This window comes from Stomoxys calcitrans, chromosome 5, assembly GCF_963082655.1.
Source record: "Stomoxys calcitrans chromosome 5, idStoCalc2.1, whole genome shotgun sequence".
NCBI lineage: Eukaryota > Metazoa > Arthropoda > Insecta > Diptera > Muscidae > Stomoxys > Stomoxys calcitrans.
The window spans coordinates 150979835-151007755 of NC_081556.1; the positions used below are offsets into that span (position 1 = coordinate 150979835).

Sequence of the window (27921 nt, forward strand, 5' to 3'; positions counted from 1 at the left end):
CTGCCCGTCTGTCCATGTTAATTTGTGTACAAAATACAGGTCGCAGTTTTCATCCGATCGTCTTCAAGTTTGGAACAGGCATGGTTTGCGGCCTATAGACGAAGCCTATTGAAATTGGAAAAAATCGGTTCAGATCTGGATACAGTTCCCATATATATTTTCGTTCGATTTTCATTAATAATGCAATAAAATGGTAATTTGTTAACGGATTCTCTCGAAATTTGTCAGGAAGAATTTTTTTACGACCCTCGACAATACTGGTGAATTTCAAGGAAATCAGTTCAGATTTAGATATAGCTCTCATATATATATATATATATATATATATATATATATCGCCCGATTTTCACTTCTAAAGCCACTGCAAGCACATTTATTTACCAATCTTGCCAAAATTTTACCAAACGCTTTCCTTGACGACTGGGACAGTATCTGAGGAGTTTGCACGAAATCGGCTCAGATTTAGGTATAGCTCCCAGATATAGCTGTCATATATGTATATCGCCAGATTTTCACCCCAAGAGCTACTGCTACTGCGCATTGTTTGACCAATCTTGCCAAATATTTGCACAACGCTTTCCTCGACGACTACCACATTATCTGAGAAGTTTGCTCGAAATCGTTTCAGAATTAGATATAGCTCCTATATTAATGTTCGTCAGATTTTGGGTAATTTGCAATAATGTTGCCATTTGTCAACAGTTTGAACATATTTACTCGCCGAGGACTATCAAAATTGGTTCGGAATTGGATATAGGCCCCACATTGTGCTTATAGGATAGGTGTAAGGTATTATACAGTCGGCTCCGCCCGTCTTTGGCTCATTCTCACTGATTTTATAGTGTTTTATCATAAGAGAACATTTCATTAAAATTTTGTCTCTGAAGAAAATTTATAGAATTTTTTTCTAAGTATCACAATGCAGTAAAAGCCTGAGTCTGGTTGGAGATTACCATATAAACCTAAACTTTTCTTATATGCAAATTTTATAGCAACATTTATTTAAAAGATTTACAATTTGTTCTTTAGAACAATTTCAACAACAATGAAATTTTAACATTAGTAATAATGTAATAAACATTTTTTTCTTTAGAACAAAATTTATTGAATTTTCTTCTTTGGAGAATAGACTCTCCTTGGCTCTTTCAATTGAAGTATTGGACTTTGGTTTCAATGTTATAATCATATACCTCTTTTTGGTAGTTAGCTCTAGATTTGACAAAATGTAGGTAAATTCTTAAATCATTTATGTTTTACATTTCACTAGAATTTCTTAAAATTCTTTCGCTTTTGCCAAGTGTTTAAAACAGATTAATTTCAAATACTTTTACTTTCGTTTTCAATTTAAATTTAAACAAGTTTTTACTTCCATTTTATACAGCTCTCTATAATATATTCCATAAATTTGAATTTATTTTCGATAAATTTTTTTTAATTCACTACTACTCACTAAGCACCCATTAAACTAAAGCCGAATATTCGGCCAAAGTCTAAGTTTAGACAAATCGTAAGCATAGCTCCTTTGATTAGTCAACCAGAACGACACCCACCGAGTGACAGTGCGAGCGCACAAGCGAAGCAAGCAGTTCTGTTGAATGGTTACGAACTTTGGATTCATTGTGATTACATCACGGAAGCTGTGAGTCTTAGGTCAACGGACTCAAGCAGTGTCTGGCTGAATTTCACTCTTCCTATCATTCTGCAAAATCAAAACATAAAACGAAATTCAAGAGATTAACAATAAACACCAACTAAGAACAAATGTCTATGAAAGCCGGTCTTAATTTTAGGCCTGTTCTTCATCATTATGAAGATACAACTTAAGTTTCTCATACTCATAATTATGGGTATGAGAAACCCAAGTTGTTGGAAAGAAATTAGATATGGGCTTTAAAAACAAGTAATGTTTTTAAGATAATGGATAACAATGTCATTTAAATAGACAAAAACTTAAATTTAAAAAAAAAAATGCAACAATTAACCATTTTTATTCTAAGCTGTTTTTCTTTTTTTTCTAATAAGTTTTTAATGACTTTCGTCTTCATTTAAATGTCAATGTATATCATCAAAAATTATTCCCTCAAAACTAATTCTGCGTCATTCCACAAGGCTTATTTTCTTGCTGCACGTTTTAAACTTGATGGTATAAACAAAAAATATGCAAGTTTTATTTTAATTATGTACATTCATTTATTAAACAATACCAGGGGTAGTGACTATAACAAGAAATAGACAATAGACAAATGATGAACTTTCTCCTAACTGATTAAAAAGCAACCAACCTGTGCCAATCAGTCACATCGCCTTTTGAAAATTCGAACATATTCCAGCTCGAGATCATGTTCAATGCGTTTTATTCAAAGAATAGCATAGCATAAGGCAAGTGTGTGCTGTTGCCAAAACACTTTGACTCGCATGGTGGATCGCTATTTCTGTATGCCATATATCTTCATCACTATCTTTGTCAAAATAGTTAAGCTGTTCTATTGGGTTGCCCAAAAAGTAATTGCGGACTTTTTAAAAGAAAGTAAATGCATTTTTAATAAAGCTTAGAATGAACTTTAATCAAATATATAATTGCCATTTTGTTCGATAACCTTTTGCCATCTTCCTGGCAAATTTAGTATTCCACGCTCATAGAACTTCTGGCCTTTATCTGCAAAAAACTGAACCAAGTGCGATTTTATAGCCTCATCATTGCCGAAAGTTTTACCATTTAAGGAGTTCTGCAAAGATCGAAATAAATGGTAGTCTGATGGTGCAAGGTCAGGGCTATATGGGGGATGCATCAAAAGTTCCCAGCCAAGCTCATTCAGTTTTTGGCGAGTGACCAAAGATGTGTGCGGTCTAGCGTTGTCCTGGTGGAATATGACACCTTTACGATTGACCAATTCTGGTCGCTTCTCCTTGATGGCTGTATTCAATTTGTCCAATTGTTGACAGTATACATCCGAATTAATCGTTTGGTTCCTTGGAAGCAGCTCAAAATATACCACACCCTTCCAATTCCACCAAACAGACAGCATAACCTTCTTTTGGTGGTTATCAGCCTTTGAAGTGGTTTGAGCTGGTTCATCATGCTTGGACCATGATCGTTTTCGACTAACGTTGTAGTAAACAATCCATTTTTCATCTCCAGTTATGATTCGTTTTAAAAACGGATCGAATTCATTGCGGTTAAGGTGCATATCACAAGCGTTGATTCGGTTTGTTAAATGAATTTCTTTCAATACATGTGGTACCCAAATATTAAGCTTTTTTACCAGTCCAAGACTTTTTATGTGATAATTAACGGTTGATTTTGGTATATTTAACTTCTCTCCTATCTCACGCTCAGTTACATGACGATCCAATTCGATTAATGCTTTGATTTGGTTATCATCAACTTCATTTGGCTGACCTGAACGTGGCTCATCTTTACGTGAAAAATCTCCAGAACGGAATTTGCGAAACCAATTATGACACTGTCTTCCTTTTAAGGCTTTATCACCATACACATCTCGTAACTTTTTAGCAACCTGCTGCGCGTTTTTTCCTTTACGGAAATAATAAAGTAAAATATGACGAAAATGCTCCTTTTTGGGCTCCATATTAAAATTGACGCCAAACAAACAAATGTAAACAAAATTTCGCGCACTTTTTTTCTAAAGCAAGCTAAAAGTAACAGCTGATAACTGACAGAAGAAAGAATGAAAAAATTTGTCAACACCGACATATGAAAAATCCGCAATTACTTTTTGGGCAACCCAATACATACCCAATGGATATTGTGTACGGTATAGAGCACGCTTTTGTTTTGAAACAGGTCTCAATAAATCCTCTAACTCTCCTTAGCGCAGTAGGAGAGAAGAATGTCATACTCTCCACTATTTCGATACAAACTAATCATCAATGCTAAGAACAACAAACATATCAACATTGCCAAACTCTTCAACATTCATTGAATGTCACTGCAAGTGATTTTCTTGAATACGACCTCCAGCTGGAATATGTTCAAAAAATTCACGAAAAGATTTTAAAGATCAAAATAAAAGAGCACAAAGAGATGAAAAAGTTATTTTTAAAGATATTTATGAAATTTTAATGGAAAATTTTGTTTAAATTCTGTTTCTGCTGAAAAATGTCATGATAAATCTATATGGCTTTTAGGAGAGTTTTTTTTAGTTAGGTTAAGTTAAACCGCTACTTTAATAGAATTAACTCTAATTTCGATTAAGCTCATTTTAATCCGCATCTAATTTACGCTTCAACACTTCATCCGCAAAGAATAACTTTTTGGTGCGGTTTGCATGCCGGCGGCGTCTTTGGGCCATACTTCTTCGCCGACAATACCAATTGCCACTTTAGCGTGAATAGACAACAATACCGCAGGATATGGACCTGGACGATATGGGATTACAACAGGACGGTGTCATAAACCACAGAGCACACTTTACAATCGATTTATTGAAGAGTATATTTGTTGAGCGTTGAGCCGCCTCGTTCGTGCGATTTGACCACTCTAGACTATTTTCATTTTGGGATACGTCAGGTCTACTGGTCATTGGTCTATACCAACAAGCCGAGGAAGAGAGCTTAGATCCAACATTGAACGGGAAATAGCGACGGCTTCGGCTGAAGGGTGTTACCGAGTCATCGATATTTGGGTCCAATGTTTTGAATGAAGCAAACGTACCCGTGGTGGCCATATGAATGAATTCGAGTTCCATTCATAAATGTTTTGGTTGTTCTTCAAGTTTTTGAAATATATCTAGTAGTTTCCATTTTATTTAAAACCATTAAAGAATGGCAAAATTCGGGCCCTACACCTACCCTACAATTATAAATTCGGGCAATGTACAAATATATATGTATATGAGAGCTATATCTAAATCTGAACCGACTTTCAAAAAGATCGTTTGAAAATTGCTATTACTACGTGCAAATCCGGCGATAAAAATGTATGGCTGCTTCATCCGATTTTGATGAAATCTCGCAGATATGTTAAGATCAGTAACAAAACAATCCGTGCCAAATTTTGTGCAGATCGGTTACAAATTGTGTTTATTACAGCCTTATAAATGCAAATCGGGCGATACATATACTTAGGAGCTATATCCAAATCTGAACCGATTTTGATGAAATCTTGCAAGTATGTTAAAATCAGTAACAAATTTCATGCCAATTTTTGTGCAGATCGGTTGAGAATTGTAGCTACTACAGCCAAATTCGGGCGATACATATATATGGAGGCCATCGTAGCGCAGAGGTTAGCATGTCCGCCTATGACGCTGAACGCCTGGGTTCGAATACTGGCGAGACCATCACAAAAAAATTATCAGCGGTGGTTATCCCCTCCTGATGCTGGCAACATTTTTGAGGTACTATGCCATGTAAAACTTCTCTCCACGCCGTTCGGACTCGGCTATAAAAACGAGGCCCCTTATCATTGAGCTTAAAACTTGTATCTGACTGCACTCATTGATATGTGAGAAGTTTGCCCTTGTTCCTTAGTGGAATGTTCATGGGAAAAATTTGCATTTGCAAGTAAAATTAGGCCCTTCAAATTAGTCCACTTGTGTAAATTTTTAGAAGAATTCATGATTGTGGGTTCCTAAGATTCGGCTGGGCCGATCTAAGCACGTTTTTACTTGTTTAACATTTCCTTGCAATTTCTTCAAAATAATGTTTACATACAATTTCATCGAATTTTTATAGGGGGTTTATTCGTTTTGTCATCCCGTTTGCAATACCTCTAATCCTCCACCCATACAAAGTATTCCCGACCATAACTGAGCTTATGGTATATTTATTGATCGTCATAAAATTCTATGGCGATCCAACAATGTTTGTGTGTCTGTCCATCTGTCAGTTCTAATCAAGCTAGAGCCTTTAAAAATTTAGATATTGAGTTCAAATTTTACGCAGATTCGAATTTTGTTCATAGGCATATTATGCTCTTAATCAGGTCAAATCGGACTATTTTTGGGCGTGGAAACAAGTTTAACAAGTAAAAGCGTGCTAAGTTCGGCCGGGCCGATTCTTAGATACCCCCCACCATGAATCGCATTTGTCGAGCTCTTTCCACAGTATTTCTTTTTAGACAAACAAAGGATAAACGAAAAGAATTGCTATGTTATCGGAACAATATTAAGCTATTTCAGTCAAATCTGGTAAGAATAGCGCACTTTAGGAGCTGAAGAAGTAAAAAAAGGCAGATCGGTTTATAGGGGAGATGTATTTGCCTATAAACTGATTCGGACCATATTAAACCCGTATGTTAAAGGTCATGAGAGAAGCCATTGTACAAAATCATAGTCAAATCGGATAATACTTGCTCTCTTTAGAGGCTCAAGAAGTCAAGAGACCAAATAGGTTTATATGGCAGCTATATCAGGTTATGGACCGATTTGAACTATTCTAAGCACATTTGTTGGAAGTCATAACAAAACACCTCTGCAAAATTTTAGCCACATCGAATAATAATTGCTCCCTCTAGTGGCTGAAGAAGTCAAGACCCCACATCGGTTTATATGGCAGCTACATCAGGTTAAGGGTCGATTTCAACTATTCTTAGCACAGTTGTTGAAAGTCATAACAAAACACCTCATGCAAAATTTCAGTCAAATCGAATAATAATTGCGCCCTCTAGTGGCTGAAGATGTCAAGATCCCAGATCGGTTTATATAACAGCTATATCAGGTTATGGACCGATGTGAACCATACTCATCGCAGTTATTGGAAGTCATAATAAAACACCTCATTCAAAGTTTCAGCCAAATGGGATAAGAATTGTGCCCTCTAGCGGCTCAAGAAGTCAAGATCCCATATCGGTTTATATGGCAGCTATTTAAAAACGTGAACCGATATAGCCCATTTACAATCCCAACAGACCTATACTAATAAAAAGTATTTGTGCAAAATTTCAAGCGGCTAGCTTTACTCCTTCGAAAGTTAGCGTGCTTTCGACAGACAGTCGGACGGACAGACGGACGGACATGGCTTGATCGACTTAAAATGCCATAACGATCAAGAATATATATACTTTATGGGGTCTTAGACAAATATTTCGAGGAGTTACAAACAGGATAACAAAATTAGTATACCCCATTCTATGATGGAGGGTATAAAAATAATATTTAATACAAAGTTTTTTTATAATTGATATATTTTATTGGGTTGCCCAAAAAGTAATTGCGGATTTTTTAAAAGAAAGAAAATGCATTTTTAATAAAATTTAGAATGAACTTTAATCAAATATACTTTTTTTACACTTTTTTTCTAAAGCAAGCTAAAAGTAACAGCTGATAACTGACAGAAGAAAGAATGCAATTACAGAGTCACAAGCTGTGAAAAAATTCGTCAACGCCGACTATATGAAAAATCCGCAATTACTTTTTGGGCAACCCAATAATTGTTAGCCTTAAATTTTAAAGACCTTACGAGTTTTCACAGCTTTATAAAGGAAATCTGTCAAAAAAAAACCTATTAATATTAAGTTTTGTGGATACCAGTGGAACTATTCAAATTTTTTACTTTTCCCATTCAAATTCAAAATGATTTACACTTCATTAGAAATTAACATTTCAAATGTCAAATGACTGCAAAATATCACACCATGTGGATGGATGCTACGCATTTATTGTGTTAAGTGACTTTATGGAATTCAAATTCCATTATAATAATGAAAAGTCAAGTTTGCCCACTCGTTGTGCATTTGCAAGAAATTCACCAGCGAATGTTTTTTGCAAATTGTTTTTAAATATTTATTTATAAAATAAAAACTAATTAACTAAACAAAATTATTTGTGTCCGTCCGTCTTTGCTGACTAGCGGTCGTTTCAGCTACAAGCAACAAGTGCAAGAAAGCCACCAACCTCCGATAATTTTTCCTCATTTCAATAGGTGGTGCTGCTGTTGATGGGTTTCATTCATCTCAAGTGGAAATCGTTAGAACTGGCCAAGAATAGAAGTGTGACGCACAGAAGGCGAAAAAACGCGTTTATATCTTAAAAAGAAAAAAAACGGGCTTCTTGAAGCACACGAACAATGTGTGTTTACTCATGAAATCACACGAACCAAACATAAGTGATGGCTGCTATGATTATGATGATGATAATGACGTTTTCCAGATTAAAGCCGTTTGGATGCGTTCCGCTGCTTCGCCTGAATGCCAGCAATTAATTAATAATATCGTCTCATAAACAAATCCAGTTCACCGCTTCGTGTTTTGGCCTAGGAAAGAGAACAGCATTTTGATTGAACACCAACTAAACTGGCGCCTGCTTTGCCTGCAAATAACAGGTAGTGAGTGCAAGCCAGCAACCTCCCATCTCGTGCAAGCATGCCTTCTTCTCCACTTTGCGATCCAAAGCTGTTTACAATGATAATAAACTGATGGAAGAAACATAGCTCGATTGTATTGAGGCATGGCAGAGCCAACATCATCACCATCCATTGTATTTACCAGGCTGCCTATGTGTAAACGTTTTGAAAACATTGACAAGCAGTAGTGAATTTATAGTAGACGATGCTTGAAAGCAAAACTGGATTCCAAAAGAGACGCTTAAACGTGAAGTTAGTGATAGTATTGGGATAATAACGCTGTTAGTGATGTGGAAACCGTTATCGACTGTGCATACATTTGGGGAAAAATGGTATGGAATCTCAAAATTAAGTCGCAGGAGGGGATGAATTGTAAGGGGATTATTTTTATACCCACCACCATAGGATGAGGTATACTAATCTAGTCATGCCGTTTGTAACACCTCGAAATATATATTCTTGAGCCTCTCGACGTTCTGATCCGATATAGCCATGTCCGTCCGTCTGTCGAAATCACGATTGAGGTCGAACGCGTAAAGCTAGCCGCTTGAAATTAGGTACAGATACTAAATATCGATGTAGGTCATTGGAGATTGGAAATGGGATCAGATTTGGATATAGCTCCCATGTAAACTGATCTCCCGATTTGACTTCTTGAGCCCCTGGAAGCCGCAATTTTTGTCAGATTCAGATCAAATTGTGCACGTTGTGTTCTTTTATGGCTTTCAACAGCTGTGTCAACTACGGTTCAAATCGGTCTATAACCTTATATAGCTCCCATACAAACCGATTTTCCGATATGACTTCTTGAGACCCTTAAAGTCAAAAATTTTCCCCGATTTGGCTGAAATTCAGCATGTAGTGTTCTGTTATAACTTCAAACAACTGTGCTAAGTACTGTCCCAATCGGTCTATAACCTAATATAGCTCCCATATTAACCGATCTTCCGATTTGACTTCTTGAGTCCTTACAAGTCGCAATTTTTGTCCTATTTGGCTTAAATTTTGCACGTGGTATTCTTGTATGACTTCCAATAACTGCGCGAAGTACGGTCCCAATCGGTCTATAACCTGATATACCTCCCATATAAACCGATCTCCCGATTTGACTTCTTGAGCCCCTGGAAGAAGCAATTTTTGTCCTATTTAGCTGAAATTTTGGATATATTGGAAGCCACAATTTTTGGCCGATTTTCGCAAATCGTGGTTTATTATGATTTACAACAACTGAGCCGAGTACGATCCAAATCGGTGGAGAACCTAATATAGATCCCATATAAACCGATCTCCCGATTTGGCTTCTTGAGCCACTGGAGCCGCAAGTTTGGTCCGATTTGGCTGAAATTTTGTACATAGTATTCTGTAATGACTTCCAACAACTGTGTCAACTACGGTTCAAATCAGGCTATAACCTGATACAGCTCCCATGTAAAACGGTCTATCGATCGTCATTGTTCGGTTCTAGAAGCTTACATTTTTGTTGGTTTGACAGAAGTTTGGTATGTAGAATAAAATTTTACCCATGAAGATGGGTTCCCAAGTTTCGACCCGAACTTGACACGCTTTTACTTGTTTTTGGTTTTTTTTTGTTAATTTACTTGTGTTTTTTCAATGGTTTTGTGTTCTCCCAATGATTTCGTTTTCTTTGTATATAAACCTGACCTTCTGATCTCAGAAAATCGAATTTTAGTTATATATAGCCGCTATAAAGACCGATCTCCAGATTTAAAGTCTTGCGTGTTTACACGGTAGAAACCCATCACTATACATGTCGCTGGAGGCATACCCACAGATTCCAGTATCTCTGAAATGTGTGGGGTAGTTCCTAGTCTCGCAAGCTCGTCCGCTTTACAATTCCCTGGGATATCTCTATGGCCCGCCACACAGAACAGGTGAATTTTGAACTGTTCAGCCATCTTGTTGAGAGATCTGCGACAGTCGATGGCGGTTTGTGTGTTCAGAAATACGTTCTCCAGGGATTTAATGGCTGTCTGAGAAGATATTTATGCAAATCGTCGTTTTGATATTATATCATAGCTATTCCACCACTTCCTTAATTCCTTAGTTCCAAGGATCTCCGCTTGATAGACACTGCAATTGTCGGGTAACCTTTTCGATAGGACCAGCTCTAGATCTTAGTTGGACAACAATAGAAATACTTAATTTATAGCCTGTCCGATTAACTTTGTGTGACTGAAAATGAGTGGTTTTCTTTCGCTCTAATGTCAAAACCAGCTGATTTTCTTAAGGAAAAACGAATGTTCAGTGACACCAAGTTAGTGGGCCAGACAGATAATACGAAACGCTAAAGGTTTGCAATATTTGTATAAAATTGTGGGACAAGAAAAATTTCAATTTTGTGCAAAAGCTCCTCATCATTTTGTCACTTAAATCTTTTGGCGCTTGGACCTTGATGGGTTTAAGAGGATATCTGTGATTTAGGATAAGCAAAGCTAGACCTGGCCAAACTTAACATTTGTTTATTCATTTGTTTTCTTCATAATTTTTTCCCCTAGAACATTTTGTTCTAAAAGGTTTTCCAATCATGCACATTTATTATGTTGACAACGAACAGCAACTTCTCAAACGTGGTGAAATTCACTTAACCAAAACAAAAACCGGTTAACATGCATGCTTCAACTCGCTCACTCAATCATTCAACTCAACACTAGAGAGTGTGATCGTTAAATAACAACAATATGAAGCTTCAACAACATTAACAGCGACCAGCAATAACCGCAAGCCGAGCTATGACGGGCACTTTTCAATACACATTTCAATACAAAAGTAACAGTCGGGCGAGAAAGTTGTGTTGTTAAGTCTGTGTCGTGTATCCCACTAAGCGAGAGCCATAGAAGAGTGAAGCAAAAACAAACAAAAATAAAAAAAAAACAAATGAATTGAAAAAAAAAATAATTAACGAAACAAATAATAAAAAAATCACCATAAAAAGAAAAAAAAATATAAATAAAAGTGTTCAACATTTTTTCCTAATTGCAATAAATGAAAATGTTTTAAAAAATCAAATATTTCATAAAAAAAGAAATTGAAAAACAAATTGTGCAGTTTGTATTACACATACACACAAGTCTTTAACTACTACTTTAACACCACCAACTAACTAACGGTAACGCGTTGCATTGTTTTAAACCGTTCGCTCCAAAATGATTATTACGCCTTCTTTAATCGGTGGTTGGGATAAACTCGAATTATGGGATCATACACCTGCTCTGCTCATTGCCCTATTGGTGATGGTGTGCACCATGGAGGTGGTACTTTGGAAGATGACCAACTCTTTGTTTACCAGATCCAATCATTTCATCGAACATGCTGCCGATTACACGGGCTCCGATGAATACGAAGATGAGAATATCTATTATGAGCATTTGAGCAATGACTATGATCGCATGGTCTATCAACGTCAAAGAGAGCAGCAACGTCAAATGCAAAACCAAACGACCTCTTCAAGTGAAGGACATCAGCAGCTGCAGCAATATTCCAACAGTCTACAACAACAATATCGACATTTGACTGAAGTCGATGAAGATGATGATGATTACAGCATAACTCCCAGCAGGAATTTCTATCCTGGTCATAATTCAGGAACCGGAGTTTTTCGCTTCTTCAATTAAGCAAGAAGTACTCAGAACTAAGTATCCTAGCTGGAATGGTATTTTGTTGTTTTTGTATATATGTATTTTAATTTATATATGTAGATATGTTAGTCATAGTTAATCATAATTCGTGGATGAAACCTATACGTTACGAGTGAGTAAGACCAATACGTCTTGGTTGTGTGCTGAGTGTGTGTGTGTGTTGTGTGCTAATTTGAGCAATGAGTGTTGTGCATGAAGACGGGGTGGGTTGCCAAAAAAAAAAAATGTAGCCCATTTATGGCAACTCTAAAACATATGTCCCCGTAAAAACAAATTGCCAATAGCAAAAAATAGTGGCCACATTTGAGTTCCAAATTGGAAATGTCAAACATCCCGTTTTACATTCACTTTTTCATAAATCCATCAAAACCAGTTACATTCAGAGAAATGTGATGTTCATTTGTTTTTAAATATGATGACGTTCTAAAATTTAGAAAGAAGTGGATTAAGATTGAAATGTCTCCAAGAATTGAAAGAAAAAAAGAAAGTCAAAGAAAAAAATGCCAAGCCCTCTCAAACAAATCCCCATAAAGTATAACTTCAAAAAATTTCCATGAATTTGATTTTTTGTAACCAAAGAAATTAACACAAAAAAGATTTATGATATCACAAAAAAAAGAAAACCATGAATTGATTCGATGAATTTTTGAACACCAAAGTCTTTGAAGAGAATGCATTTGAATAAATTACAAAAAAAAAAAATAGTTTTAATGGAAAAATTTAACTGTCATTGATGATTTCATGGCCTGAATTTGTAAGGTTTGATTTTGACTATCTTATAAATTTCCCCACCCCATTAACGCATATATTGGGTTTTGTATGTTGTAAGCCCTAATTTGGCTTGGCTCATCTTGTTAGCATTTTGTTTTGCAAAATTGTTGTTTATTTGGATTTGCTAACTGGAAGTTTTATTGACATTTCTCAAAATAGCTATGTATATTTACAAACGAGATTATGCCAGAAACTAGTATTTATGTAAATAATGTCATGTCCCAAAAATATCAACTAACATATGTTTCCTATATTGATTAAGGCATTATTTAGGGGAATGGTTATGGGGGATTTTCTCATATGAATTTATTTTTAAATGTTGAAGTTGTAACTGCTGATTTAACACACAACCACAGTCAGTGGAAAATGCTACTTAAAAAAGAGGAAATTTTCTGAAAAAATTCTTTTTTCCCACGTTATTCCCTGAAATATTTATTGGCTATTTTTCTATTCCATTTGCAACACATCAAATTATACATTTGCATACATAGAAAGCATAAATTTTAGATTGTCGTTTGATGAAATCACTCTTTTGCCTAAAGTCCAAAAATGGGCTATAGCTTAATATAGCACCATTTATACCGATCTTCCGATAAGAAATCTTGAGTTCATAAGAGTCGTATATATATAGTCGTACATTTGACTCGATTTCAATGAACAATAGTGCTGAGCTTTGATAAACCGATCTCCTTATTTAAGGGTATGTTTTCAGAAATACGCCTTTTCTACCCTTCGCCGTTACCGTAATTGCATACACCCATCAATATCTGAGTATGACCAGATCTGAACATATTTGTATGGAGCTGCAATACTGCCCTATTTTCCGATTAAAGTCATTAAACAAGTGAATTTTGGACGCACAAAAGCTGCATTTCTTACCCAAAACTTACGAAATTTGGAAGAGATCCCTTAACATTTGTATAAATTACTGTCAATACCAACGCACTTTTTTCTAAATTTTAAAGCAGTGAGTGGTGAGCCAGTATTTAGCCCCTCAAAACCCATAGTTTTATTCTGTTTTCTTAAAGAATACACTCATAGATAAAAATGATTTTGAAAAACAACAACTTTTGTCGAAAAAGCGACGACGAAATTTGTTAATTTTACTGCAACAATTTATTTTGAATTTCAACAACCTAAAGTACAAATTTGTTGTTGAAAGGCACTATTTGCAAGCCATCATATAACAACAACAACAATATGTCTATAAGCAAGAAAAACAGCCATTTAACCAGCCGGCACATGTGCTTTGCTGCACAGCTTCGGTGTGGTGGTGTTTTTATTTTCTTTGCTCGACTCGCGCTGCTTGTCCCGTTCGTTTCTGCTTTGCTTGCGGTTTTTTTTCTCTGTCACTCTCTCTCTATCTCTCTACTATTAAAGTTTCACATACCAATTCGATAGTTGGTTTTTTCCCAGAGTCATGTTTTTCTATGCAGAATCTATAAGAAGTTAATTAATTCTGAGTTATGCTCGGCAATTTTTTCAATAATTAACTTTGTATTTATATGTTGGAGAAACATACCAAAAATTGAGGCCAGCCTACCAAACTACCCAGAGAATAAAAACCTACCAATTTTGGTAGGAACCTACCAAAAACGGCAACACTGATCACAACGCCACCAACGCATGCCAGATAATAACGCTTCAAGTCTTAATTTGCACTGAAAAAAAAAATGTTACCCTTAGAAATAGGAGCATCTTTAAATTTTTTTAGGTTAAAGTCCATAATTTAAAAATTGCATTTTTCAAAAAGTAATAAGTGGACAGTCATCTATGAAGTAAACTAGGAATCAATCAACGATCAATATTTGGAACGGATGGTCTTGTCCGTAAGTAAATAGGAAATTAATTTAAAGACAGCATCTTTAATTTTTTTTTTTCAGTGTAGATAGTTTGAGTTATAGTGATATTTTGCAACATCGTAAATATTGACATCAGCATTTGTGTACATAATTTTACGCTTCAAAAAATACAGAATTGATTTTATTTTAAATTCGTATGTAGGAATTTCTATCCTACACCACTACCTTAGGACAGAATATTATTATTATGGCATGTTTATATATATTAACATATTACAAATTTAGTCTATTTAAAAAGACTTTCCATTTCTCTCTGTCATTTGCTAAATATCTTAAATCGTCGATGGAATATTTGATCCATACCATCCATACTTTCGTTTGATAATGTCACCGCGAATTGCTTGTTGGTTAGTTATATGCCATAATGATTTCGTTTGATATGGTTCGAAGTCACCATATTTCCAATATTCTTCGAGGGCATCGGTTTGGGAACACTTGTAGTTTATGGGTTATAGTGCTGGTGATAAGCCAAGTTTCAGATCCGTATAGTAATATCGATTTAACACATACATATGCAAACGCTTTCTGCGCCTTTTTAATACGGTTTTCTACATCTTCTGCCCTACCACAATTTGTTGCTAGGATGCTGTCGAGGTATTCGAAGCGATTCAATTTGTCAACCTCATCATTATGGATTTTAAACGGCTGCTCGTTATTTGCGTTAATCCTCATCGTTTTTTTATATTGCTCTTATTTATCTTTAGATCAACTTTAAGTGATTCTGCGGATAGCTTATTTAGTTTGGCCTGCATTTCCGAATAAGTGAATGTTAAAATCCTCGTCATACTCCAGATCCCCTAGTTTGTTGAACATACTCCAACGTAATCCAGATGGCGCATCGTCAAGCTTTTCGAACACGGTATCAAGAATCACAATAAATATTAATAGGGAGATGGTGCATCCTTGGCACACTCCACTCGTAGTAGCAAAGGGTTCGCTGTCGTAGCTATTCTTGATTATCGACACAATTATTTGTGGAATTCCTTTCGCTAAAAGTACATTCCATATTTATGTTCTATTAAAGGCGTCGAATGCCTTTTCATAATCTACGGATGCCAAATAGAGACTAGTATTATATTCGATTGATTGCTCTATAATGATTCTAATTGTGCATATCTCATCCTTTCTTGATCTGCCCAATCTGAAACCGGCCTGGTTCCTACGTAGCGTTTTTGCTAGTGGGTCAGGTATCCGATATAATAGAACCTTGTTGAATATTTGCAAAACTGTTGGTAGTAGCGATATCCCCCTCCAATTACCACATTTTGCTCTACTACCCTTTAAGGAAGTTTTGCTATAATTGACTGCTTCCAGTCTTGTGGAATAGCTGCGTCATCCCAAATATGCTTAAACAGAGGGTATAACTTGTCTGCCATAATGTCACGGCAAACCTTTATACATTCTACCGGTGTACCTTCGATTCCGACTGCTTTAACTTTCTTGAAGGTATCAATGGAAGATTTGATTTCTTCGTGGAATGGATTTTTAGTTGAAATGTAGCCGTTCGTTAGATGTATCGTTGATATTTAAAACTGCGTCTGAGGGTTATGAAATATGTTCACAGTTTTCTCGAAATGATTTCTCCAAAACTTTATTTGGTCGTATTTCGCTGTTATAAGGCATCCTGTTCCATGTTGGTGCTTGATGCATTTTTATTGCTGAGTTGTCGTAGGATTTTGTATAGGTCTCTGATATTTCCTTTGTTGGCAGCTGTTTGCGTTTCATTTCCAAGTTTTTCGATGTAGCATTTCTTTTGGCTCTTTATTTGCTTTCTTATTTTCTTGCTTATGAGATTATATTCTTTTCTGAGTTCTTGTGCTAGCGATGTATTTTGTTCGTTGAGGATTTTCTGTTTGAAGCCTTTCTTTTTCAATATGTTTAAAAGATATAGAAAATTTCCGTAAAACAAAGTTAAGTCGTTTTGAGAGTAAATGACAATGGCAACAAAACAGGTTTAAAAAATGAGGTCATCTGATTATATTGAGTTGGATCGTAACCTCTGAAGTTAGAAAGAAACACCCTGTGAGTCAAGAGTCAGGAACAATTTTCTGCGCTTTGTTTCTCCAGTTCCTTGATTTATAGTTGCAAAAATTGAGAAATAAAATCAAAACGCTGAGTTAGGATGAGGGTAAGAATTTAGGATTTTATTAGCTGAACGGATGGTTCGAGTTTAACAAGAAAGAGTAAGAAATTGAAACTTACAAAAGATAATCTAATCTGTCATTAAAAAAAAAAAATTATATCCTCAAATTGCATGGCAAGACAGTTGACATTAAAAAGCAAAAGTAATTGGACATTTTCTTTACAAAGTATGGGGTTACCAGTTTTAGCTAGAAATCTATGGGATTTCCTTACAAAAGCAAAATATTTTCCATATGCAAATCATGCTCTTTTAATAAAAATCCAATAAATTGAAAACTAGCGCTCTATTTGAGCTACATAGTAACTCAAATAGGATAATAAAATTTTTTACATCCATTTCCGGCCCTATTATAATCATAAAATTCTTAAAAGATTTAATGTCTGAAGCAAAAAAGTAATTATTTTCACATAAAAGAAAATTGTCGTGAAGTAAACTTCTTTAGTTAAAAACGTTGGGCTTTGTTTACGATGAAAATTAAAAGAGAATAAAATATAAAATGGTTTCAATCACAAAATTAATTAATCCAATTATTGTTTTGATTGTTTTGATGAAACTGCTTTAATCACGAAAATTATATTGTCAATCACCGTTTTTTGAAAAAGTAATTTAAAAAAAGTTCAATTAAAAAAATTAAATTGTAATGAAAAAAAGTTTTGAAATTTTCAATTTATGCAATTAAATAAATACTTGAAATTTTCAATTAATTTGCTGATTGATCAAATAAAATTTTGTGAAAATTCGATTTACATTCTATATTTAATTTACAGATGCTTACCTCCTGGAACATGAACATGAATTCTATAGATATGTGGGATGTATGGGTCTTTGAAATCTCCTTCCCTTTATATTGTAGGGGACAAAATAGCCTTTGATTGAATTTACTTAAGCATCATATTGGAACATTTTTTGATAATCGATAGAATCAAGATAGAATCAATTATTCACTTAATTGAAAATAACAAATCTTCAATCACGATTGTGATTGAAAACATTTTCATATGCAATTAAAAAATTAATTGAATCAATTTTTTAATTGAAAATGGCAAAAATTGCAATCGTTACTGTAATTGAAAAAAAGTCATATTCAATCAAAAAATTATTGGATCAATTAATAATACCAACCACCATTGGATGGAGATATACTAATCTAGTCATTCCGTTTGTAACACCTCGAAATATTGATCTGCGACCTCGAAATATTGATGAAAGTACTCTGGCATACGAAGTTCTTGTCTGTTTGCACAACAATTCATTACTGGCATTTTTATTTAAACGCCAATTACTCAATGCTTCCTCTTTTGATCTGAGGGCATTCCTGCACATGTGGTTCAACCAGCTTTTGTCCTTTGATTTAACTGAAATTATTTTAGTTGGAATAAATAATTTCATTCCAATTAAAATTATTTTCTTCATCTTTCAGCCCACGCATTTACGTCACTATCAAGAAAGCAAAGCTTCTAATTGAAACTGTGGAAGAAATCGTTGAGCTCAGCCCAACGAGAATTTTTCGTACATTGATATGAGAAAAGTAACCCCTGTTCCTTAATGGAATGTTCAGGGGAAAACATGTGAATATGTATGAGCATATCTCGCGCACAGTTGATTGAAAGTATCTTTTGTAGCGCGGATGGATCAAAGCTAGAGGACAGAGTGGGCCTGAAGGTCTACATTGAGAACCCTTGGACTGAGACCTGTTTTAGACTGCCTGACTATAATAAAGTCCTGCAGGAGGAGATCCGAGCGATCACGGAATGCGTGAAGTGGTGTGGTGCTAACGCGTGGACATCAAATGTGATTTGTCTATAGTATGAGTTTATGAATCAATCAAAATGAACGCATATAGTGAACTATGGGGAGAAGAACAGAACAACGAAGACGAAGTGATGTTTATGACAAATTTCATAATAATGTTACCTCTTTTTTGACACTGAATACAAAAATTCGAAAGAATTATCATCCTTCACTAAAATACTGATATAGTTGATAGTTTCTGACATTTATTTTAAGGAAAGCTAGGTTCAATCACAACCACTGCCTCTTTTTGCAATTGATTTGTGAACCTACAATTCCTTTCCTTGAACTTGCATAAATAATAAAACTCCCTCCATTTCTTTCGGTGCATAATTAACTAATGTGTAATTAGTACCAGCAAATATTAAACGATTAATTGCATCTTATTCAAAGTTTAGTGTTATCACATTTTCAAAATCGTTTGATGAGTGTTTACTAACAACAATCACGTATTACCTGCTGACAGAAAATAAAATTTACTACTTTTAATGAAAGCGAAACGTGATTTTCTTTTACTAGCAGCTAGACTTTAATGGCTTTGAAACTAGCAACAACATTTGAGATCACAATCATGTGTTAACATCAAATAAATCCAATTAAACCTCAATTATGATAAAGGCATTCAAAGTGAGTCTTTCGAATTACTAAGAAATTTGCAAACTTTATTTCCTTCTTAAACTCTAAAGTACTATGAAAACCTCGAACAAGAATAGAACAGGTGAATTGACACAATATTTTAAATTAAAACTATTAGTAAGCCTGTCACATTCGATCGTTCAATGACGATTTAATTGTTACTTAATCTAAAGTTTTGCGGGAACATAAAATGTTGAAACCCAATTTTTTTTTTAACTCGCCTAAAACGAATAACCTAACCTATGCACCTTGAAAATGTTTATGTCTAATAATGGAAAGACGGACGTCATAGTTGATTTCCTATTTAAATCCATAACAAGAGTTATAAAACTTCAAATCCTCTTGTATTTCCCATACTAAATATTGTTCTAAGTGTTGTTAAACCTCCAAATGATGTAATACGATAATATGGAATAATACCTGTAGAATTAAAAAAAGGAGTTGTCATTAAAAATAAAAATAATTTGTTTCATTGTTTTTCAAGTCGAACTTAATGACCAAGCGAATGAAACACCCAAAGGAGAGATTGTTAAATGAGTCTTCGAAGAAAAGAAATTTGCCAGTTTCTCAGACAAGGCAGGACACATGTCACCCCACTGGTGGATGCGTTTCGATAATTGGGTTCCTTTATCTCATCGGCACCATCGTGAACTATGTCATGTTGACGTCGGCAGGCGGAACTCGCCATGTTGATAAAGGAATAAAATGAATGCAAAGGCCATAAAAGGGAGTTGGAGTTTGTTTGATGAGATATTGCACAATGAAAAAGCTCCAAAATAAAGCGAAAATTTCGAGAAATACGGTTCAGCCGTTTTTCAGTCTATATGGTAATGTGCCCATTTTAGTCGTTTTTGTGGAGTTGGGGTAACCCCCTATACTTCACATGAATTTGTATGCCAGATTCGTTATGTACTCACGCATACTTTTCATTTGATACCCATATTGCCTTATCGGTCCACTTTTCATTTTGGGTGGTGTTTTTGGGGTAAAGGTGGAGGGTCCGCCCCCTTCCGTTATCAATAAATTATGAAGCCTATTCCTACTTTCTCACCATATTCGTAATCAACTCCCAAATACCTTTCATTTAAGTTCCATATCGTCAAATAAACCTATTTTAAGAAGTTTTGGGGCTGGGGCGCCACTCCTAAATTAAATTTTGATGTTAAGAAATAAAACACACCCAATATTTTGAAATATTTTCAAATGTTAAAATACCATGTTGCCACCACACGACACAATTGTTTAATTATGATTTGCATGTCATTTTTCCAAATACGGGTTTTCATAAAAAAAGAGGTCACGTACTTTTATAATAAGGAATTATTTTAAAAGCCTTATATAATTTAATTAAATCAATTTTCATACCTTACATAAATACCTGGCTTCAAAAACTGATTTAATTTAATTACCCCAAACAATTGATTTGGTTATGCCTATTAGGCGAAACAATTTTTTTAAATATGTTTTTGGATAGACTGATCATAAAATTTGCCAAACCCATTATTGAGCCTTGATTAGTTTTTAGGTTTGCCTAATTAAATGCGTATCATTTAGACAGTGTTAAAAAATACATATGTATGTAAACTTCACAAGGTGTTAAATATATGGCATGCATTTCAATAAGCAACTGCGTGATGTTATATTAATTTTGGTTCAATGGCGATCTTTGTATTAGGTTAAGGTTAATAGAATTGAAATATTTGATAGCATGCATTAAACTTCCATCTAGAGTTGTGATGTACTCACACCTGTTTCACCCTTCTGAACACGTAGACTGAGGCGGCAGCCCTTGCCGATGATGAGTTCCATCGGGTCAATCTGATGCTTACAACCGGCTGCCATGGGATTGGTAGGTAGATCTACATGATCTGATCCCTAGATTAAGTGGCATATCAAGCAGGTCTAGACAACATTCATGCAGACAGAGTAGCAGATGCGGTAAATGGCTACCGGGTGTATATAGTCCTTGGGGAACGACCGCCTCCCATTGCACCTGAAGAAATTGACCTCCCCCGGCAAACCAGAGTAGTTCTGGCTCAATTACGTTCCGGTTCTTGACATTCAACAGATACAGCATTACATCTTGGCCAATACACAACTTCTTTAATTGAAGATATACTTTACACTTTTAATACACATTACAGTAATCAGGCACAGTTATAGTAGTTATTTCAGAACATTTTTTTGCAACTTCAAAAATTTTCTCCATGAATATTCCATTAAGGAACAGGGGCAAATTTCTCACATATCAATGAGTGCAGTTCGATTCAAGTTTAAGCTCAATTATAAGGGGCTTTCTTTAAGAAGCCGAGTCCGAACCGCGTGCCGCAGTGGAGAGAAGTTTTTACATGGCATAGTATCTCACAAATGTGGCCAATATTATGAAGGGAAACCCACCGATGAAAAATGTTTATTCTAATGGTCTCGCCAGATTTCGAACCCAGGCGTCAGCGTCATAGGCGGACTTGCTAACCTCTGCGCCACGATTAACTAAAAAAAAACTTTGGAATCTGCAATATGTTTATCTTTGTGTATCAACACATACCAGTAACACATCCCGATAATTCCAGTCCTATTTCTATAGCAACATTGAAAATTTTTCATATTCTATAATGAGCGCTGTCGGATTCAAGTTTTAGCTCAATGATAAAGGTCCTCCTTTCCAAAGCCGAATTCGTACGGCACATAACCTTCTGGATATGTCTATTCCTAGTCTAGTTCTATACCAACATTAAGAAACAGGGCAAACTTTTCATATACTCGTACTCGTATTAATTAGTGCTGTCCGATTCAAGTTTTAGCTTAATGATAAAGGACCTCCTTTTTACAGCCGACTTCGAACGGCTTGCCGCAGTGCAACACCTCTTTGCGGAAAAGTTTTTACATAGCTTCTATGCATGGGATAATACTGGAATCCTTAGCGTTCAGCATCATAGGCGGACCTGCTAACCTCTGCGCTACGTTGGCCTCCATAGCCACATAAGTAACATTTGATTCAGTGGATCAGATGGTTTAATCCTTGATGCAGCTGTGACACACATAAAGTCACCCTTTCGATCCAGATAAGAATTGAACAGAAGTTGAATTTTTGAAGTGCCGTGCACCAGCCCACAACAGTATATGTAGCATTAAAGATTTGGGAACTTTGCAGTTTGTTTGTTCACGCCTATATTTTTTATATTATGAAGGCAACAGTATGCCTCCATGATGGAATAAGCAGAAAGAAAAGAAGTATCATTTTAGCAATTCAGTAAGTTATGCTACTTTCTTTCGATCCGAATAAGTTTTGGATAGTTGTTGAATTTTTGAAATGTTGTCCACCAAACCATGGCACCATACTACATGAAAATTTCAACTATTTTTGTAAAGTTATCGATGTCACACCTAATTGCCAATTAACAAAATTTAAAGAAATAAACTGAGTAAAAATGCACATTTATTTGATTTTAATTTCCTTTCAATCAATAGTTGTTTTCTGTTCAAAAGAAAGATCTTAACCGTTAGATTCTTTAGTGAGCAATTTTTAGTCAACCGTTATCGCGAGTTATCCGGATTAACAATGTACTGAACAAAACATCTGACTTCCACTGTATAGGACTAAAATGAAACACAGCATATCTTGAACATTTGCTTACCTAATTGTACTTTATTTCGTGATGTAAATAATGCATACATCCATCTACCGAAAACAAAACCAAATGCTTTGATTTCCTATTTTGCACTAGATTGCTATCGATTTCCATAAGTTAGCAGCCGATAACTTGCATTTTATAGTAATGTGGTGTAAATCTCCTGTTATCGGCTGTTAATGCATGATGTGGATATCAAATCTGAGTAACTCTGCGTCAATTGAATTTTTTCAAAAAACTATTTGTCTTTTTTTTCAAACCTTTTTTCTGTGTAGTCGATAGGTTTTTGAGTCTTTGTTAGATTATTTAATTCATTTGCTTTTATAGGCAGTTTATTCGGCACTCATGATCATACTTATCGTGAGTACATATCAATTACAGCTTTTGCTAAAAAAAAACGGTACCTTAATTTTTTCTTTTTTTTCAATTTATTTGATTTTTCATACATTTCATCTCTTATTTATAACTTCATTTATTACATAACGTGTTTTTAAATATCTGTAATCGATAAAGGCCAATTATCGAAAAAATCAAATGATTTTAATTTTTCAACCATGACTGATGGTCATCTGTACATGCGACTCATACACCTCTATTTTAACCAATACTATTACGATGGCAACGCATCATGATGTGCCATGTAAAGTCCCCATTAAATCTTAAGTGGATTGTCTTAACATATAAAATCAATATTTTGTTTTTTTTTTCTAATCGATAGAAGATTTTTCTGAACCGTATGTTATTTAAACATAAGGTTATTTGTATGATCAATATTTTTTCTTCAAATTTCTCAAAACCTCTAAACTTTTAATCAGCCACTCGCTTTTAGCGAAAATTTCTCAATTACTAATGTTCTTCTAATCAAAACTTGATTCATAATCGATTTAAGTCTTATCGATATTCCCAACGGAATAAAAAGATGATGTTGTTTATGTACTGCTGTTTTTCTTCTCAAAGATATTATTTTAGCCTGACCAAATTTCGTGTTTTAAATAAAACCATTATCTTTGCTTGCTTATGAATATCAAATCATTTGTCTTAGCTTTTTATCATTGTCATCACTTGTGTCATTGTCTTTACCTTTTGTCATCGATCAATAACCCAAACAAAAACATAAGAATGGCCACTAACTGTTATTTTTTATTGTGTTTGGTAAATATTTTTGTGTAATGCTTTACTGTAATCGATTTAATTGTACATTTAATATTCAAAGCTTGTGTCAATGCATATAAAACATATCTTTCACAACACACCTAATGAAAGGAAAAGCAATAATTGACCGATTTAACTAAAATAAACTAAAAATGGTTATAATGAACTATTGAAATGAAAAAAATGTCAGTATGTCATTATTGCGACTTGCAAAATACAAATTACCCACAAATGTCATAAGTTAATAACGGTTCTCTTATGGTGTTATCGATAATTGTTGTTAAGATTATTGTAAGGGTTTACAAATTTCTGGCATTGGTCTTAATTTGTTCCATAACAACGAAATCATCAATGAACTATTTTAATATGGCCACATACATACACACATATATCAAAGAATTTACCGTAATTAGCACTTTCAACAGAATGATTAATTACAAATAAAGTTATTAAGTGTTTGTTAATTGCTTTTTGTGGTTTGTATTCCACCATATGCTAATCAAGCGACACACGCAAATTCCCCACATTCACACACACACACACACTCAGAGCTTCAAAGAAAGATTCGCCGTTCTCATATGCAAATGCATGTATATCCATGAAATTTCTTAATTTAAACGACTGTTGACTAACTGACTGATCGTCAAGTCTAACTTTAAGTTTAGTTCTAAGTTTAATTTTAGGTTTATGTACTCACTCACTCCACCAATTTCCATACTCACGAACTCTGTCCGCTTTAAATTTAAGGTTAAAGTCCTCGAATAATGCAATTAAGATATCAATTGTTTATTATAAATTTAAGCAGTTTGTATCTAAAAAAAAAGTGTCTTTATTTGTGATATTTTTTGTAAAACAAAATAAAAACTTTTAGTTCTTAAGAAAATCAAACGAAATATGTTTAAGCGAAAAAGTAAAGCAACCAATTACGATTAAAATTTAAAAAGAAAAATTATAAAAAAATATTTACTTTTTTATTAAAATTTTATAGAAACGGTAAGTAAAAATTTTAAGCAGGATAATTGGTATAATAAATGGAAACTCGAAAAGTAAGATTTAAAATCGTATGGAGTGTAGAAGTTACATTCTAACAAAGCTCAGCTGGCAACACATCGGCTCCTAGAGTCTAAACTGACGATAGATTAATATTAGACTTCGTCCTATAGGCACATATTTCAGTTGGAAGGGAGTCAATCATCAAGTGAGTTCATTCGGAGGCCAATCTTTCCCCAGTGAGAGGAAGTGTAGGAGATAGTGCAAGTTCACACTGGTATATCCCTCAAACTAGAAATGACAGCTACATGGTATTTTTTTATAGTCAGCTCATTAATTTACAGTAGTTTACAAGCCATCAAAGGCATTTACTTCAAAGTTTATTTAAAAATAAAGTTATTCGTATAGGAGTTCAATCGTAATAGTGTGATTGTGTTAAGTTTGGCTGAAAAATAACAATCGGCTATTGTTGGCGAACTCTAAAACCTCAAGGTGAACAAATTGTTTGTGTATCGCACCATAATGCGTTATAATGATACTGGCAACGTTGACAAACCGCGAGATGGTACTCCAAAAAACTGCAACACCTGAAATGGTTCGTCGAGTAAAGTCTCGAATTGAAGTAAATCAACGCGGTAGTGGCATTCAAATGACAAAAATGAAAATTTGCCCATGAACAGGGACAAATTTTTCACATATCAATGTTAAGCTCAATGGCTCCGAACGGCGTGTGGCAGTGCGATACCTCTTTGGGGAGAAGTTTCTACATTGCATGGTACAAATGTCGCAAACATTAGGAGGGATGACCACCGCTGAAAGTAGTTATTCGAACCCAGGCGGTCAACGCCTGCTCCACGGTGATGAAAAACCAGTTCAAGGGAAAGCATTACAAGTTCTAAAAGGCACACAATCTTACACCACAGCAAAATAATGATAGACTCGAAAGCGAAAAGGAATTGCTGCGCTTGCATAAACGAGAAAAATTTCACATTTGAGCAAATCGTAAATTCCCAAAATGTTCGTGTTTAAAAAAAAAAACTTTTGAAATATTTTTGCGACAAACCAATCTGTTTTTTTTGCGAAAATACCATTTTTATGGTTACTCTGTAACATTTCTCTTCACGATTGGACCTTAGTCGCGAACTACCTACTTTTCGATATAAAAGTCACTTCGTTTATGGTAAAACCTTTAGGATCTTTCTTTGTGGTAAAATATGACTCTTTTACTCGTAAATTCTAAAATTCTTTAAACCAAAAATTTTGTGTTTGCGTCAAAGGATGCTTTGGCTGGAGATCGATTTATATGGAAGCTATATCAGGTTATAGACCGATTTGCACCATACTTGTCACATTTGTTGGAAGTCATAACAAAACACTACATGTAATATTACAACCAAATATGACAACTGTTGTGTAACTTTTTAACCAAATCTGACAAAAATTATGGCTTGTAAGGGCTAAAGAAATCAAATCGAGAGATCGGTTCATATGGGAGCTATATCAGGTTATAGACCGATTTGAACTGTATTTGACACAGTTATTGGAAGTCATAACAGAACACTACATGCAATTTTAAGTATCTTTGAAAAATTTGAAGCAGCTAGATTTACGCTTTCGACCGCTATCGTGATTTCGACAGACGGACGGACGGACACGGCTGGATCGACTCAAAACGTCGAGAAGATCAAGAATATATATACTTAATGGGGTCTTAGACGAGACGAGTATACCCCCATCCTATGGTGGTGGGTATAAAAATGGTTCGAGTACTTTATTTGTCTCATGTTTCTCTTCCATTTGGCAGAGCTCGGGTTTTTTGGTTTTTTCATTGGGTAATGGTCAGTATGCCAATATACTGATATTGATAATATTTTGCGTGTAAAGAAATATTCATCCTTAAATAGGAATTCATATGTGTGAAAACACAACTTACAGGTTATGGACCGATTTGAACCATACTTTGCACATATGTTGGAAAGTCAGGACGAAACATGTCGTGCAAAATTTTAGCGAAATCGGATAGGATTTGCGCCATCTAAAGGATCAAGAAGTGACGACCACAAATCGGTTTATATGACAGCTATATCAGGTTATGGACTGATTTCAAACATACTGTTGTTAAAAATCTTAAAAAAACACCTCATGCAAAGTTTCAGCCAAACCGGATGAGAATTGCGTCCACTAGAGGCTCATAAAGTCAAGATTCAAGATCGGTTTATGGACCGATTTGAACCTTACTTAGCATAGTTGTTGGAAGTCATAACAAAACACCTCATGCAAAATTTCAGCCAAATCGTATGAGAATTGCGTCCACTAGTGGCTCAAGAAGTCAAGATTCAAGATCGGTTTATGTGGCAGCTATATCAGGTTATGGACCGATTTCAACCACACTTAACACAGTTGTTGAAATCATTACAAAACACCTCATACAAAATTTCAGCCAAATCGGATGAGAATTGCGTCCACTAGTGGCTCAAGAAGTCAAGAATCAAGATCAGTTTATATGACAGAGATATGAGGTTTTGACGGATTTGAACCATACTTAAAACAGTTGTTGAAAATCATAAAAAAACACCTCATGCAAAATTTCAGCCAAATCGGATAGGAATTACGCCATCTACAGGCTCAAGAAGTCAAGACCCCAGATCGTTTTATATGACAGCTATATCAGGTTATGGATCGAATTGAATCATACTTTGCACAGTTGTTGAAAACACCTCATGCAAAAGTTCAGCCAAATCGGATGAAAATTGCGTCCACTAGTAGCTCAAGAAGTCAAGATTCAAGATCGGTTTATATGGCAGCTATATGAGGTTATACACTGATTTGAACCTTACTTAGCATAGTTGTTGGAAGTCATACCAAACCACCTCATGCTAAATTTCAGCCAACTCGGATAAGAATTGCGCCCTCTAGTGACTCAAGAAGTCAAGATCCAAGATTGATTTATAGGGGAGCTATATCAAAACATGGACCGATATGGCCGA

The 27921-nt window shown here is 34.9% G+C and overlaps 2 protein-coding genes across 12 annotated transcripts in view; both read left to right on the forward strand.

The window, feature by feature from the left end:
• LOC106081450 (uncharacterized) overlaps nt 1-27921 on the forward strand; it is a 207009-nt gene that overhangs the window by 103943 nt on the left and 75145 nt on the right. The gene's annotated exons all lie outside the window — the stretch shown is intronic.
• Nucleotides 10759-17249, forward strand: LOC106081452 (uncharacterized). Its single transcript, XM_059369472.1, has one exon. The coding sequence runs from the start codon at nt 11469-11471 to the stop codon at nt 11934-11936; it is 468 nt and encodes a 155-aa protein (XP_059225455.1). The 5' UTR covers nt 10759-11468; the 3' UTR covers nt 11937-17249.